Source organism: Lichenostomus cassidix, chromosome 2 (assembly GCF_008360975.1).
Source record: "Lichenostomus cassidix isolate B80296 chromosome 2, HeHo_3.0, whole genome shotgun sequence".
Lineage (NCBI taxonomy): Eukaryota > Metazoa > Chordata > Aves > Passeriformes > Meliphagidae > Lichenostomus > Lichenostomus cassidix.
In genome coordinates this window covers 46,179,828-46,196,705 of record NC_139482.1, presented here as the reverse complement: position 1 = coordinate 46,196,705, position 16,878 = coordinate 46,179,828, and the positions used below count along the sequence as shown (strand labels likewise).

The following is a 16,878-nucleotide window of genomic DNA, read 5'->3' as shown; positions in this document are numbered from 1 at the left end:
TACAGACCAAGCAAGGAGTCCCACAGCTACAGAAGATGTAGCACCAGTAGTCCTATGAATTTCAAGGAAAGTGCCAAATTTCTTACCTTCTGTGCTCTCCTCATCCTCTCATCTCCTCCTCCAGAAGGAAGAAACCCATAAGAGAAGGACTTCTTGCTTGGGGTAGAGCAAGGCTAGCCCTTAGTCCTGGCCATTTGGGCTCATGACCCACTTACATTTTCAGAAGCAGAACAGGCTGCTCTTGGCAAAGAAAAAAACGTAAAAATACTTGACAATTGCAAGGATTGATCGGGAGCCCAATGGACGTTAATAGGAGCCTTGCCCCAGTGGATATCTAACAAATTAGTTGTTCCTGAAGTTTCTGGGATTTTTGTAAAGCATCATCATTTCTGTTTCACCAGTGAGAAAACTAAGGCAAATAGCAATGAAGCAACTTGGCCAAGCACTACCACATACATGGGTCACCAGCTGAACCAAGGGTCCCAAAATTCCATCTCCCTAATCACTGGTAAAAGTAAAGAAAAAGAGTTTGCATGGCTCCTTCGTCCCATCCCAAGAAATCACAGTATTTAAATTCTTAGGAGAACACAGTATCAACCACCGTGTGGGAGACGTTGCTTTTCTGAGTCAGATCTTGCAAGTAATAACAACAGTTTTCACTGACAGCTATGAAATAATAAGGCATCAATATTTATCTGCCTGAAGATAATAAATATTCCGTTTAAGGGGAATAAATAATGTATTTACAAACATACTCATCACAATCCTACTTTTACAAAAGTGTATTAGTACAATATTCTTACAAAAATTGTATGGAGTCTCAAAGACAAGACATAGCAAGGTTATTGCACAGTTTGCAGTTTTGTAAGAGACATTAAACTACATAATAAATTTAAATTCAACAAAGGTATAAACTGAGATATACAGATGAAGACAGAAATTTAGTAAAATTTTAAATATATTCCATTTTTACATTAATGCACCTCAGGTGAAATCTATAAAAAATTTAGCATGAGTAAGCAAAGGAATTCTAAACATTAAAATGTAAACATTCTGCAGTGATGCTCTTGACACTACAGAGCATTCTCCACAAATTGCATATAAAATATTTCACGTAACCAGACCTTACATTAATGACTTCAAACATCTAATATATGTGATACACTCTGCAATTCCCTGCAGCTTCTCTTCCCCTTGATGATTTGCAGGGTAATAGTTAATTGGAATGAATAAATAAAAAAACCTAAACATGTCTTTTGACATAGATATTATTCTATGTGTTCCTCTAAATTTATTCTTGATGCACACCAATATGAAGAAAGTCAGGGTTGTATATCCAACATGGCAGAGTTCAAACACCTGGACATTTACATTTACATATTTACAAACATTCAGATGCCTAAGATGGGATAAATCATTTCCTCCAAACTCTACTCATTTATCTCACTCCAGTCAAGACACAGTGAAATTTTACCTGTAGAACTGCATCAGCACATATCCACTTCTGAGTTTTGATTCATATTCTGTAGAGCCCAATCAAGATTTTTCTAGGGATTTTGAAGGTTATTCAGTGATCCTTGTTTAAAAAGCTGAATATTTGCACTAAATATTAAAACCAAAAATCTTAGTTTTCTTTTCTTCATCAGTTTCTATAGTCACAATTTCCTTTTCCTTATTAATACAATTTATAGAAATTATTGTGCAAATAAGAAAACAAATTATTTTTCCCCCTTCATTTACAAACTGTGATCTCTTGTAGCAAATTATTTATACTGATTTGGGCTGCAGATGCTTTTATTCTAATACAGTGTGACCATACAGAGTTTTGTAATGAACTATAGCTAGAAGCAATTGGAGTCTAACAACTGAGGGCAGCCACACCAGGATTGTGGATTACTTCCACAACTACAAGTCAGGATGGTGTTAGTATGAGCTCAGCCCAGTTTAAAACTAGTATAGTTAGAAACACTTAATTCACTGAAATTGTTCCCTACTTTTACCAGTGCAAAAGAAAAAATATCAAGTCGAATATGTCCCCTTGTTTTAACAATAACAACAAATAAAAGAGTAGAAAATTGCAACGTGATGTAGGAAATTATTACATTGACACAGGAAATCAACAGAAAAAATTCTCAAATATTCCAGTCTCAAAAAAAAAGGCTTCAAAAAGCCTTACCTTGTATGCTTTTCTAGCAGTAGATAGCAGCATGATCATAAAATAGATCTATGCATGGAAATCATGAAGAAACACAAAATATCACAAGGTTTAATATTTGATCCTGCCAGATGCCGAACTCGCTGGCCCTGGCCCAGCAAACCATTTAGGTATGTGGTTAGAAGTCAGCATGCATGTTGCCCCACTGAAGCAAAGGAGATTATTCAAAGTTTGAGCACAGTTAAGTGCTTTGAAAGATTGGGTCATTAAAGTACCAACCACTTACTGCCAGAGTATAAGGCTAAATTGCCTCTATGAGCAGGTTGTTGCAGAGCTGTCCATTATTAGGCTTACAAATGCTCTTTGAAGTGTGCTTTGAAGCATTTCTTCACCACTGGATAAGAAAAAAAAAAAAAGGTGGGTCTGTCTGGGCAGGACTTTCCCATATTCCCATCAATTCACTTTCATGTGCAAAACCAATCTATATTGCTGCCCAGGTGTAAGCATCACTTAGGGAAAGTGCTATCAATGATGATGATGATTATGCAATGTCACCACTCTCCCACCATACATATGCACACCATTAGAGCCAACTTAGTCCTGTGTGCAGGGCTGGCATCAACTCAGCTCACTATTAAAAGGGTAATGTCATGCAAATAGTAAATGCTACGTGTTGTATTTAACATCACTTGAAGTTTCTAAAATGGTGCTTGATGCTGAGTAATGTCGCTGCCAGCTAAAATTGGTGTTATCAAAAAAATTACTTGTTCTCTCAGCAGTAAGGAGAACTTGCAATTTTATCTCAAAGCCAGGAACAAGACTAGTTATAAAAGTGCGTTTGTAGCTTTTGTTCTGACAGTTGTGGCAATGTGTGTTCACTAAAACATGTATCCTGGAGGAAACCAAGGCAGGTTTGTTGTGCTAGTGGAAGCATGAGAAATGAATTTCTCATCTCAACCCCAGAAACAAAATCCTTTTCCTTAACTTTGGTGACTTCCTCAAAGGTGATATAACAATTGTGAGAAAAATAGGAATAGACTCCCATAACCTTATTTCAATTATGGATTTCTGTACCTAACAATATACCTATTCCAATCAGGTCTCAACACATGATTCCACTGCCACGGGATAGGAGTTTTGAGTGGTTGCTGGGGTGGGGGATTTTTGCCATGGCCATGTGAGGGGTCAAGAGCTACCTTGTGTTCACAGGGTGAGAACCTTATGTTGTTGTTAGAAATTCTGATGCTCAGATGTCAGAGTTATTTTGCATAGAAATACTAATCTGTGCAACAATTTTTAACATAGAGAAAAGGAACACTGCTATGGCAGAATAGTAAGGCCTGTGTCCTGAAACATTTGCAGCCGTAGACTAGAAATGGTTCTGTAAGGAAGCGGAAACATCTCTCTTGCCACAGGGCTTTCTAAAAATGGTAAAATCGGGGTTAGAAGAACAAGCATTTGATCAGTGTTATGTAAAGTTCCTGTTTATCAAATACTGAGACCTTGGTGTAACATCCCTCTAGTTGTGACTGTTCCTGAAATAGTTGAACATCTCACCACTTCAGTGTTAAATGCTGCTGACTGATTCTCTCTTCAGTCTGTCCAGCTGAAAATGCATGGGTTGTTGTTCTCATACCTGTTAGCTCTGATACCACCTTGTCCATTTTTGATGAAGGCAAAAAAAAGCAAACCGCCATTGCCCTACACAGTTGTTCAAGATCAGACCAACTACTGAAGCTGTCAAGTTCTCTCAGAGAGAAGCCAGGCAGTTGCCAAACTGTATTTTAATCCTGTGTTCAAAAAAACCCAGAAAATATGAGAACTTACTTCTTTCAGGTCACCTGATGGAAACTCTTTATGTGATACAAGGATGGGTTTGCATTTGGGTCAGACATTAAGAATAATTTCTTTTTTTTTTTTCCTTTTATTCAAGAGCAACCAACATAACTCTATAAGAGAAAAGCATTCTTGGAAGATGTGGGAGTCTAGGGCTACAACTCAAATTGCTCTGTTTGGCTATGGCTTGTGTCCACAGTTTATAAAACTCAGTATACATTGCAAAAATAGACACAACTGAAAGTACATGAAGAGGAAGTAAATCCATTTGACCATCACATACAGCAAGTAAAAGCTGATTTCCAAGTGATAATGATTTGGGAGAGATAGGACAACCTGATGCAAAGCAGACCTGAGTAGATTGGTAAGATATCAACTGATATAACCCTGGTGGCATATGGCATTTTAGAACATTTTCCACTCAAAAACTTAAAAAATATTCTTAAATCCAGAGCCTTGTTTCCCCAATGAGGTTCAAAATACTAAATGACTTGCCAGAAAACACACAGTGGGTTAATGGTGAAACTATTAATCCAGGCCTCTACTTGACTCTGTCAATTGGATTACAGAGGTGTTTCTCAGACTTCTCTTTTAGATCATTCTTTGATTGGAACCTCTGCTCCTTCAAATATATTTCACCTTACAAATTGGCCCAAAGTTATGTCAATACACAGACTGACATAAGCATTATCAAGATCAAAATTTATACAACCATCAGTTTTGCATGGTGAATACACAATATGACATGTGAATTATCAAAGTTACGTTATTATTTAAAAACATTTTTGCATATTAAGCATACTAAACATATTAAAGCATACTAAAATTGGATTATCAGTGAATTTCATCCAAAAAAATCCCCAGTGATATACAGGAAACTTTCAGCTCTACCATCCTAGGGGCAATATTCCATGAGCAAAGACAGCAGGATGAAGATGGGCTGCAACCCAAACCCTGTGAAGCCAGAGATAATGATGTTATTGACAGTATTGGGCTAAACTTTCAGCTTGTGAAGGGCCTTGAAGGAGACAGGCAAAGAAAGGAGTGGAGTGCAACGGGCCCACCTGGGCCTGATCTGGTCTCAATAGCTCAGTTAGGCACAGGGTAACCACAGAAACAGATACAAAACCCTGCCAAGGTAAAATCTGGGGACAATTTCTAGAAAAGCAGAACTCCCTTATCTTAGATGGTACATGTGAACTGAGCAGACAGATTATAGCACTTACTCTTGCCTTGAAAACTTTGGATTTGAAGGAAAAAGCTCTAAAGCACTGTAAGGGCACAATCACTTGACTTAGAGATAAAACCACTTTCCTCTCTTCCTCAGTCTACATCACTAAAGTGAAAAGCATGGTTAATTACGCAGATTTGAAAAAGTTAAACCAAGGAATGAGTCCTCTCAGTCTGAGATGACCTGTGGGGTCAGGTTTCAAACTGAACCATTTTAAGATCTAAAAATAGAGTTCATCCTACAGGACAACCCAGTCACCTCTTCACCTAGAATCAATTAAGCATTGCTTGAATGTGCTCAGTGGACTGAGACAGCTGTAGGGCTCTCCCTCCACCTTTCACTCACCTTTATAACTCAGGAGAAAAGAGAAAGACAGACATATACACCGTTCATGTACGCAATTCATGTTGGCTGTATTATTTTGGAAACACTGAACAGAAAGCAATTAAAATCTGTCCTAAATTAAAGGTAGGGAAATATTCTCTTTAGTGGTTTAGACCCCGTATCTCAGCATTGAAAGCTCACAGGCTGAAATGTTCTTTGGTCTAACTGATGCTTTAAGTGATTTTAATGCCATTTTATATTTTAACTCCTTCAGCCAACTGCAATTGTTCTAAATTTCAACTTTGCCATTCAATTAGTACATGAGCCACATAAAACTCTTCTAGTTTCCTGCTGTCATGGGATCTGCATATTTGCAGATAAGTGCACTTCCTAGTGCCCTTGTGTGAGTCTTCAAAACCCTCTCTGCCTGTAAAACTGAATTATTTGACTGTTCTGAGAAAACGAACACAAAAGAACATTAAAAGATCAAGCTGAGTTTATTTAAGACTTGGATGAACATCCATGGAACACTCTTGGCATTATATGTCCATCTCTTTTTAACACTGTGGTGGTACAGCATTTTGGCCTAAGTTAACCAGGTTCACTCAGCATCTTCCTCCAGGGCAGGATCGCAGATGGGTTGTATAACTCAAGTGTGTTTACCTACTCACTTATTGTAAACTCAGGCCCTGCTCAACTTCCTGGAGAGAAAAGAATTAAAGGAGAAAGTTGTTCAAAGCATTACAATGTGCAATTTCAATGCAAGGCATGATGGAAGTAGCTGTGTGGGAGGATATTACTTCATTATAAACCTAAATCAGATGCACAAAGGTTTCTATCATCTCCAGAGACCATTCATTCCATAAGGCTCTACAAGAGGCTTTCCAGTGAAGAAAAATAGTTCCCTGTCCCTTCAGGCTTTAGAAAGTTGTATGTCTTTTTTAACAGTTTCTAATGAAATCCCTTATTATTGCTTCTCCCCTGGGAGACTTCAAAAGTCATGCAAACTTCACAGAGCCCACATGTCCGCGAACCTCAGCCAAAAGACCACTAAGGAAATAAAATGCAGTTCTCCAATTAGCATTTAACATTCTCTGCTGTTTTTTGGTGGGGTGAATTTGTCTTTCTTCTAAACCATGCTGATAAATTAAATGAGTTACTAAGCCTGGAATTATTTTATGTTTTAAAGCACACTGAAATCAAACGCTTTAGTGTGGGATTTTGCTTTCTGCATGTTTGGGGCGACATGAAATAAACCTAGGCGTTTCAAACATGTTTAAGGGGCTAATATGTACATGAATATTTTCTTCAAGCTCCTCATTGTGTATTCACAGCTACTGCCAAACACAACAACAGAGATGGGGCATTAGGATATGAAATGGGAAGTGGTCAGATTTTCAAAGTGAGCTGTTGGGTGCCGAACACTTTTGAAAATCTGGCCCCTGATTCTTTGGTGCCATTCCAGAAAGAAATGTCTCTATCCTGGCCTTCGTCCAACCAGCTTTGGAAATCATTTTGCACAGTTATTTCAGTAAAGCATAAAAGCCAATCCCCAGCTTTCTCTGCCTGATTAAGCACTGTCACCAATCACTACGCAGCTCTAAGGTATGCATGAAATATTCCTAGATAAATCCTCCATCTCCAGAGAAATGTGTTTCCTGTACAACTGTAAATCCAGGTTCTGTGTTGAAACTAATCCAGTCTGGCAGTGCTATGGCCCTAGAAAAGTTTCCTTGGAAACGACAAACTTAGGCAATGGCAAAGTCATCCAATCTTTTCATGCCACTATATTATATTAAAAACACCTGGTTTATTTATACAATGACTTACAGATCAGGGTCCTAGAAATAATAATACATAAACTTTATACCAAAAAATATACATATTATAATTCATCCTTCCATGGTATATAGAAATTATGTATATTTGTGTGTGGACATATATATAAATATATGGGTTGTACTTACGTTTAGGGCATTTGTGTATGGGCACGTGTGTCCACACACACACAGTATACATTTATATATCTTTCTAGGTGCCATGTGTGCATCCTCAGAGACACACAAACAAACACACAGGAGCATATTTACACTCTTTGAGTAGACATGTACTTTGCAGAATCTGCACACAAACAGTTAGAGTCCTTCACTGGCTGTGAGCATCAAAGGGGTCAGTGACCACCCGCATTAGTGTCCATGTAAAGAGAACAAACGTCACCGCTGTGGGCACAGGACTGGTTTGATGCATCTTCCTCTGTGAAGAACTAAATTTGCTGGGCAGTGGCACCCTGCAACGCAGGGCTTGTTGCATGGTCCAATTTCATTCCAGTTGTCACATGTTTTGACACATCCCGGACCACAGGTGTCATAAACTGCGCCGTGTTTACACTGGGTTGCTGAAAGGAGTCAAAAGGAACAAAATGTGCATATTACACAGAGCCCCACAAGGAAAGTTACTTATCTGTTTGCTTCATTTCTACTGCAAATATCAAAAAGCACATTTTGGCATAAGCATTATCTAGAGAAAAAAATTACTTGTAAAAATATTCCACTGTATTACATCATAAATATAAATGCAGCAAAATTCCTTAACAAAAAGCTATCAAGTCCACAGAAGTCTTGAACCTTTTGAGAATTTTAACACAGCTAATGGTATACACAGCTTTGGCAAGGTTTCTATCTATAGGCAGATCTACATTTTATATTAAAGCATTAACACTGTTTATTTATTATAATGCCTTTTATCAAAGATTTCTGAAACATTTACAAGGACAGACAGCTGTTATCAGTTCCAGTCCCACAGAAAGAAGATGAGAAAGGACAGTCATTCACCACATTAGAATTTCTGATCCTAAGATTATACTTTCTAAATTTCATACTGCAGCAAACCACATCAATGAGGTTCCTTCAAGAGCACCATTTGTAAAACAAACAAACAAACAAACAAACAAACTTAAAAATCAATTGTATCCATGTTTTGTCCTGTTTTACCAAGGGATCACTGACAGTGAGGATTCTTGTACTTAATGATTACAGAATCCATTCATTAATTTATGTATCTGACAGTTCAATGCATTTTCAACATAAAAGACCACTAAAGGCACAGCTAAAAGCACTAAAACCCCTCCAGATCAATACTTAAACTCTCAACATTTTATATCCTGCCTTTTTAGTATGGAGAATAATACACGGTTCGATGGCAAATAAGTCTGTTTTTCTTTTTAACAGCTGCGCTGATGGCAAAAACAAGTACGGATAAAACAGTTCATAGAGGGTAAGGGACTCTCAAGCATCCAGAATCATCTCATGCTATTTTGAGAGAGGTAATTGTATTAGGAAGGTTTCTTCGACCTTGAGAGAGATTGAAGGTCAAGATTTTTTAAGTAATAGCTTTGTTATAGACAGAAAATGCTGTTTTATTGTGAGAATTGGTCTACAATGTCATTACAGCATTGCCATAATTCACAAAGAGAAAACAAATAAACTGATTATATATATATGAGTGTATCAAAGAGGATGGAAGTCTTATTGCTAAGGCATCATAAATTTAAGGGGCTCCTTTTTACCACTAAGGGATCTTCAAAACAGTATCAGTTCCTTGCAAGTTTTATTTCTTGTGTATTTTATGGAATTTATGCATATCTGAAAAGCAGTCCCAAAGAAGGAATTATAGCAAGAATGAGTACACAATTCTCAGGACACAGATATTATTAAACAAACACAAAATTGTAAAAAATGGATAGTACAGAGGAAAACTACCTTGGAGTTACAGAGAATCATCTGCTGAATATTAAATGAATATTAAATATCAGGGGAGAAAATACCACAACTTTTTATCTTTAAACATAAGAAAGCACCAAGAGCAACCCACCTAGAAGCTGTGAGACATCTTTAATTGAACATTGTTTTAGAATAGGCTGGAAACAAACCTATGTCAATTATATTCAAGATGGGCTTATTCAGTTTATGGGCATGGATCTTTTGAGAATATTTTTCCAACTTTACATTTCTATCTTGCTCTGCACAATAACTTCTATGCATAATAAAGGAGGAACAAACAAAAGTAAAAACTCAAAAAAAATTAAATTCAACAGGAAATTTAGAATGTGGGGAAAACAGGCAAGCAATATTAAGCATAGAATAAAAGGTTAGATTCCCAGGAAACTCTACGCTTACACAATGTGTTAAGAATAGAGGTTGTATCTCTGTAAGAGGGGAAACAAAAACGTGCAGATCTCCCAGGAGCTTTGCAAACAATGTATTAACTGTCTAGAGAAGTAGACAAAGACATTCAAAGATGGTTAGTGATCGTCCACACACAACGTGAATTATCTTACGGGAGCTGTTTACTAGGAGGTTTTGTCTTTCCTCTCTGAAAATGAGCTTCCTTTCGAAGGATCTCTAACTGACCAACCAAAAACAAACATTAGACTTCAGTACATGTGGTTTCCATATAGAAAGGAATACGAGCTTCAGTTTTAAGGCTGCACAGGTTTCATCCCGCAAAGCTTTACTGCAGCAATAGCTGGCCTGTTCCTTCCACTTGAGCTCTGTTTGGTTCCCCAGCTGGTGGGTTTGAGGGAAGTTGGCTAAGGTCTCCTTTCCACTTCCTCATCTCTGCCCCAGAGTAAATGAGAATGTATCATAGCCTGCCCTCAGCAGCCATGGCATCTGTAAGTACTCCCCAGCTCTGCTCTACCACACATGGATGTGGGATGTCAAAACACCTCCTTTTCCTTCTGATGATGCCATATAGAAGATATGATGACTACTTTCTGCTGTAGGCAGCCTATAATGGCATTATTAACATGCTGTCAGGGGAAAAATCAGAAAAGTACAATGGCTGCTGTTTAAGTTCCCTGGATGGCTTTTATTGTTGAGTGATTCAGTTGTTAACATGTGGTGTGATTGATCCAGAACATTCCACTTCATCAACAGTTTAAAATATAAAAATAAAGACATTCTGCAGAAGGCTTCCCAGGGACTGCTGAAGTGATTCACTACCATGTAAACATGGAAAACAGAAGCAGTGTCTTTGCACCCGTCTTTTAAGGCAAATTCCTCTCTTAAAGAACTGAGCTCTGTTACTAATAACTTCCTTAGTACACTAGCAAAAAAAAAAATCAAAAACCCAACCCCAACGTACAAAAGTTACTAATAATACTGTATTTTGAAACATTACCAGTCCCAACAGGATTTTTCCACTCTTCTTCTAGAACATGTGTTTGGCATGACAGATGTGAGCTTCCTCAGACCACTTTCTGAGCTGGCGGGATAATATCCAGCTCCAGTCCAGAAGCCATATAGTCACATAAATAGAGCACTGTGCCTGAGCTAATAAACCCTACCTAACAAGGCTACAGTTTGCAGACTAGACCTGGTTTAGTCCAGTCACTTTGGCAGTTTCACAGAGGAGGCTTTAATCTGTCTGCGCCTGTCTTTGTAGACATGGCTGTAATTATTTAGGAGGAACTCTTATTCCCCAACACAAAAACCGAAATATATAACACAATTGGCAAAGGATTCCCTTGGTTGACAATATCTGGTAAATCTGATTCCACAGAAAAATCTGAACTAATATTTGAGCATCAATGAGTCTTCTAGCTTCTTCTGTCAGTGTTACACAGTTTGAAGGTCTTCTGTAGGAATTTCAAATAGAATGTCACTCATAGTGCTTGCAATTCACAACATCTCCTTCTAACATAGTTAAAGGCAATGGATGTGGGCACTGGCCTTCCCACGATACACTCCTGTTAATATTTTCAACTTTCAGTTCTCAGTAAGTTTCCACCGAAAAGCCAGAATAGCCCTCCTGAAACATATACACATGGAATAAAGCAGTTGAAGGAAAGTAACATATAGAAGAGAAAAAGAGTGACACTGGCCAGAAAATTCTACACTAGAGAAGGAAACCAAAGGAGAAGAGTCAAAATCAGATATACACTCACCTTCCTCCACTTCAACTGATCACAGAGAAAAAGAAAATTGTTCCGATTTTATGAAACTGTTGTAGCATGTTAGCACATCAGTGCACTTTGCACTATATTATAGCCCTTATCTTTTTTTTCTTTGCATGTGTTTTCATGCCCATTGCAGGGAGTTATTGCCTTCTACCATCCTTGAGCCTTCTTCCTCTTGGTGTCCTCAGAGATGCAGTGTTAAATTATTATGTCCCAAGGCCTTTTACCACTTCCGTTCACTTAATTATACTTTATAAACTGCTTATTTAGACTTTTTTGGGTTAAAATTATTTTTTCTTTCTCTTTTCCTTTTCAAACGTCTTCCTTCCATTCTTATCCTTTATTTTCTGTCTTCCACGTATCACTTTTTATTATTTCTTCTTTCCCTCATGCTGGGTCTCCTGGTTTCTTAATTTCCCCTTCAAAAATAATATTTTTTCCTATCCCTATCCTAAGAGGTCTCACTCCCCACTACTTTCCATGGCAACCTATATCCTATTCCTAACCTTCTCAGCTCCCATGTCTATCTCACCAACCTTTTCCTACCCTACCCTTTTCATTACTCATCTTCTTTTACTTTCTACTCCTCCAGGTAAATGACAGCTGACATCCCCTTAGTGAGCTAACCTCATAGGACAGCAAAGCTTGAGCAGCAGTATTCTGCAGAAGAATGTAGAAGAGGAGAAGCTGTTGCACTAGGGGAGAGAGAACAGTTTGCAGCAAGCAGGATATGCAATTCAGCCTCCTGAGCCTCCTGTTTGGCTGGCCCACTAGCCAACACAAGGGTGGTGGTGCGTGATACCACCTCAGGAACTGCTGGGGAGCCAAGTGGTTTCAGTACAGCAGGGCTTCACTGGTGGGAAACATCCTAGTCTGAGTAACATGATAAGTCCCTCCCCAAATTATGTAAATCTCCCTGGCTGTAACCTAACCCCTGACTCCATCCCTCCCCTCTCCCCATTGGTTGTGGTGTTCCCCCCGCCTCCTCTCCCCTGACCTCTAGGGACACGTGGGGTTCTTCCTCCTCTTTCACCCTGGGAACCCTCTGGAATAAACATCTGGAACATCCAGCTGATTGAGCCTCTGGATTCTGTGTCTCTGGTAACGCGTGAGCTATCCAGCTCTCTGGGTGAGTGAGAATCTGTGCCTTACACTGGCATGGGTGTGAGAAGGGCCTTTCTGTACAGCACCAGAGCAGTGCTGGCTGGAGTGATCTCTCGATAGCCTTAGAGACACTTTCGGTAAACACAGAAGCCTGTTCCACCCCTCCTCCCCCCACTGCATTACACAGGTTTCCTGAAAATTACAAAAAGGAGCTAAGCTTACAGCAGTCAGGGTAGAGCAAGATCTGGTTTTAAAACACACAAAAGTGTAATTAAAACCTGAGACTTTACTAATAAGTATACTCCATTTTCATCAAAACACAATTCTTGCAAGTATCCCACCAGCTATGAAATGTCAAGCAGGAAATGAAAGTCGTAGAATGCTAAAGTTTTATTACAGATATGTTGTTTCCCACCTAGGAAACTTTATCTGTGATTAGGACACAATAATAATTGCAACTACTTGTTTTGGAGAGAAAAAAAAATAAGTTAAAGATTAAAATCTTTATGCTGACCACTGCTACCATATGGAATGCAGTGATGCACTTTAATTTAATGTTTACTGTAGAAGATGGTGCTACTTATCTGACACTGGATACTTATATAAGTGTTTTGAGGGTACTTAGCCTTATACAGCTTATCTATATTTTCTGCTTAACAAGATTTCCCATTTCCCTCTAGAAGTCTGTGCTGAGATTAAAAAACTCATGTGGATTTAAAAACTTCTTTCATTAGCTTTAATGGAGGCTGTGTGCTTAAATTCCTTTATAATGTTCTCTCAAGGACTGTTTTTGCCTCAGAAATTTTTCTTGTCTTTGGTAAGATGCCAGAAAAAAATTGTGAAATGAAGCCTCAATTAGTTAAGTCGTGATATGTCAACACTTGTATAAACTCCTTAAGGCAGAGGCTGCTAGCGAGTAGTTTTTATTCTTTTTACAGCATCTGCCACAGTGAGGTCTCAGTCTGAAGTGCTTTAGAAAAAAAAAGTCAGGATGCTTGCTTCAGGTTCTGCATGGATCTTTTACCAGATCAATAGATTAAAATTATATACATTACTATTGCTGTCTAAGATACATCCTTGAATAGGATTTTCACTTAGTGACACCCTGTTTGGATTGTCCTGTTCCTTTGTAAGAAAAAAAATGAGCCTTTTGGGAGCAGTCAATCTAAAATAATTTGCTGTCACTCACCCACCCCTGCTAAAATGCCTTCAACAGAAAAGGAAATTGAAGTTGAGAGAGTAGACCCTGAGCCATTCACGATCACCAAAATGGACCACAGAGTAATGGCTCTTTGACCAGCACTGAGTATCCTCCTCTCATTTTTTGTTGTTTTTTTCATCTACTGTCAATTGCTTTACATAAATCTGAATACATTACCAGGCAAACCAATGCCAATAAAGAGTGTACTAAATTAATGAGACTATAATCAGGTGAAATACTCATCTGCAATATCGTATTTTAGTTCAAGTGACCATAACCACAGACCACTGCTTTTCATGGAACCAGTCACTTACAATCACTTGCAATTAATGCACTCCTAATCACACAGGGAGTAGGGACTAAATGCAAAAATTAATGCAGGCTTACATTTTAAAATTCCCAAATACATTTCTTCCTCTTTCCTCGTTGAACCCACTGCAATTACATGCACATATTGTCTCCAGAAATATAACTATGTTTTGACAGGAGGTCAAAGGAGTTTAAACATTTTCTGTAATCAGCAGTTTACATATCCTGCAAGAAAAACTTCCAAGAACTTCCAAGCTGGTAGAATTCCTATATTACTTTTGATCCTCCTCCACCAGTCAAAGGATAGTAGCCTAAAAGGATAGGCAATGCAACAGCTTAAAAAGAAGCTGTCACAAAATGCTTACCTGCACAGTTCTGCTCCGGCACCCACTGGACTTTCAGCCCTTCCCTCTGACAGGCTCGGGCGTATGCCAGGAATGATTCACAGTAGCAGTTTTTATGGACTGGACACTCACACATGTCTGTCACACAGGACCTGCAGAACAAAGCCCCAAAACAAATAAGAAAGGAATGCTTTGGCAGATATCTGTCTGAGGTTTGGAGTTGTTTATTTTCCAGTCACATGGCATTCAATGCCACAGCAACTTGTGCTAAATGGCAAGAAAGTTAAAGGCATCTGTGTGGTTACAACCCAAGGGCTTCCTCTCTTTTTGGTGTGCTGCTCCAATGCAGAGAAGTCTCCAGAGCACCATGGAACCACACAGAAACAGGGAGCTGGGAAGACCCAAGAAATATCAGGCTGAAAGGACCACAATGGGAGAAGGCAAACTCCAATTTTGCAATGACTTTTTGTCAACATAACATAAAAACTTCTTTTTTATTCCCTAGAAAGTAATAATTTAATAATTTCACCAACAATAAAAGTAGTAGTGTTAAGCGTGTGACTTCTGTGGCTAATGAGCACGTCCCTCTCTCCAGGGAACCTTCAGACTCCTCTTGCTTTGAAGGCCCCAAAATAGCTACATGCCTGTTTTCTCAGCAGCATCACTACTGAGTGCCAGACCTAAAGATACTCCAAAGGAACAGGGGTGGTGCAGCATAACTGAGCAGTTTCATGCTAGGAAATCCCCCAAGCACTTGTTCATACCACTCAGTGTCTTCTTCCCGTGCATTCTTATGTGAAATCACCACAATGACGGGAAGCAAAGCTTCTAACATGGCCCTACATGAAACTGCTACTGTGGATGTCACCACTGTATTTCAAGTTAGCTCATTCAGAACACGTGCCCATTTGGCACAGACCTAAAATATAACTGGCAAAAGCCAGCAGATTTGCAGTTGGTGATTTCTGCATATGCGAAATGTGTAGATGTTTCTGCACGTGTAACAATGTGAATTCAGAAATGTCGAGTATTTACTGCCCTGAGCAGAATCATTAAAAGGTGGGGACAAGGTACAGGGAAGGCAAACTCTGGAAATCATGCCTTCAGTTTCTCTACTTTCCACTGAAGGTGCTCTATGCATAAACCTTGGGTGTCTCAATGCTCAAGGCTCCCCCCCAGCTCCATACATGTTCAGGGGCTTTCCCATTCCTGAGAGGACAAGGAAACACTTGCAAGAGGAACAAATCCTCCAGAAAGATGAAGGGTTGAAATGAAAAATGAGTTCTTCACATTAATCGCTCTTCCTGTGGACCATAATCTGAATTATCTTTAGGAAAAGGATGGATATAGACTTAATTTCCCAAAAACTTTCGCCACAGCAGAAGCAGTAATAGCTTGGAAAAGGTGCAAGAATCTCAGTCAAAGTAATCTGGAGCCCTAATGACCACACAATGCTCTAGAGTAATTAAGAACCCCTTATTCAAAACTGGGAGAAAGGATTAGTGATCCCTTGAACACAGACAAGCCTGTTTCTATATGTCCAACAATGCCCCTTAAAGAGGAGTATTTCCCCTTGTCAAAGTCACCAGCTACTTCAGTGATCATTCATATGCTTATACCTGACAGCTCTGCTTGACACCTTCATGACTGTTCAATAATTTTACTCTTAGTGGACCCTCAATATGAAATTGCCTAAAAAATCCCTGTGACAAATAAGTAACACAAGTGCTAATGTAAAAAGGTTACCTGTCCTTGATTCACTGAAATATATGTGCTGTGAATAAACAGAATTGCTTTGGATCAAATATGTAACATGCTCATATTTACAGACCAGTTGTTTTCACTTTAAATAGCTTCAGTTTCTAGGGACAATGTAATTTTATTTCACTTTAGTTCTGTGGTAGGTCCCTTTATATCTTTTCCAGTAACAGATGTTGCTGTATGCATGTCACAGTTGATAGGCAAGGAACAGATTATCACAACATCCTTGGCTTGGTTTGATGTTGTCAGCTGATAAAAGACCTTGTATAAGCACAAAGGGTCACCTTTTTATGTGACACACTAAATAACTTCACACTGTCTCCTCTGGTCACAACATCTCTTTGTGATCTCTTCCTAGTATCCCTGCAGCAGGCACTGCTCCATATACCCCATGCAATTTAAGAGGTGCATGTCTCATTTTACAGTGAAGTAGATGCTTGCTTGCTACTGAAACAAATCATTATCACAAAGAAAGTCTGTATATAACCACTGTAAATAGTTGTTTATCAAGCTACCATTTTTGTTTCTGTGCTAGTCCCCGTTATGAAACACATTTCACTGCTCTCCTCTCAGATTTAGTTGTTATTGATGTTCATAGTGTTTAGGGATGCTTGCCACTATTAGCTTGGCTATATGTTCACCAACTTCCTTGAC

General features: G+C 38.8%; 1 protein-coding gene across 2 annotated transcripts in view; it reads right to left on the bottom strand.

Moving 5' to 3' along the window:
- Nucleotides 1-6,024: 6,024 nt before the first annotated feature.
- BMPER (BMP binding endothelial regulator) overlaps nucleotides 6,025-16,878 on the bottom strand; it is a 148,536-nt gene continuing 137,682 nt past the window's right edge. For both annotated transcript variants that reach the window (XM_085051396.1, XM_085051397.1), the window contains 2 exons: nucleotides 14,485-14,615; nucleotides 6,025-7,941 (listed from right to left, as the gene is read on the bottom strand). In XM_085051396.1, coding sequence (XP_084907522.1) covers nucleotides 7,760-7,941; nucleotides 14,485-14,615 — 313 coding nt within the window. In that variant the 3' untranslated portion in view covers nucleotides 6,025-7,759. The remainder of the gene's footprint in view (nucleotides 7,942-14,484; nucleotides 14,616-16,878) is intronic.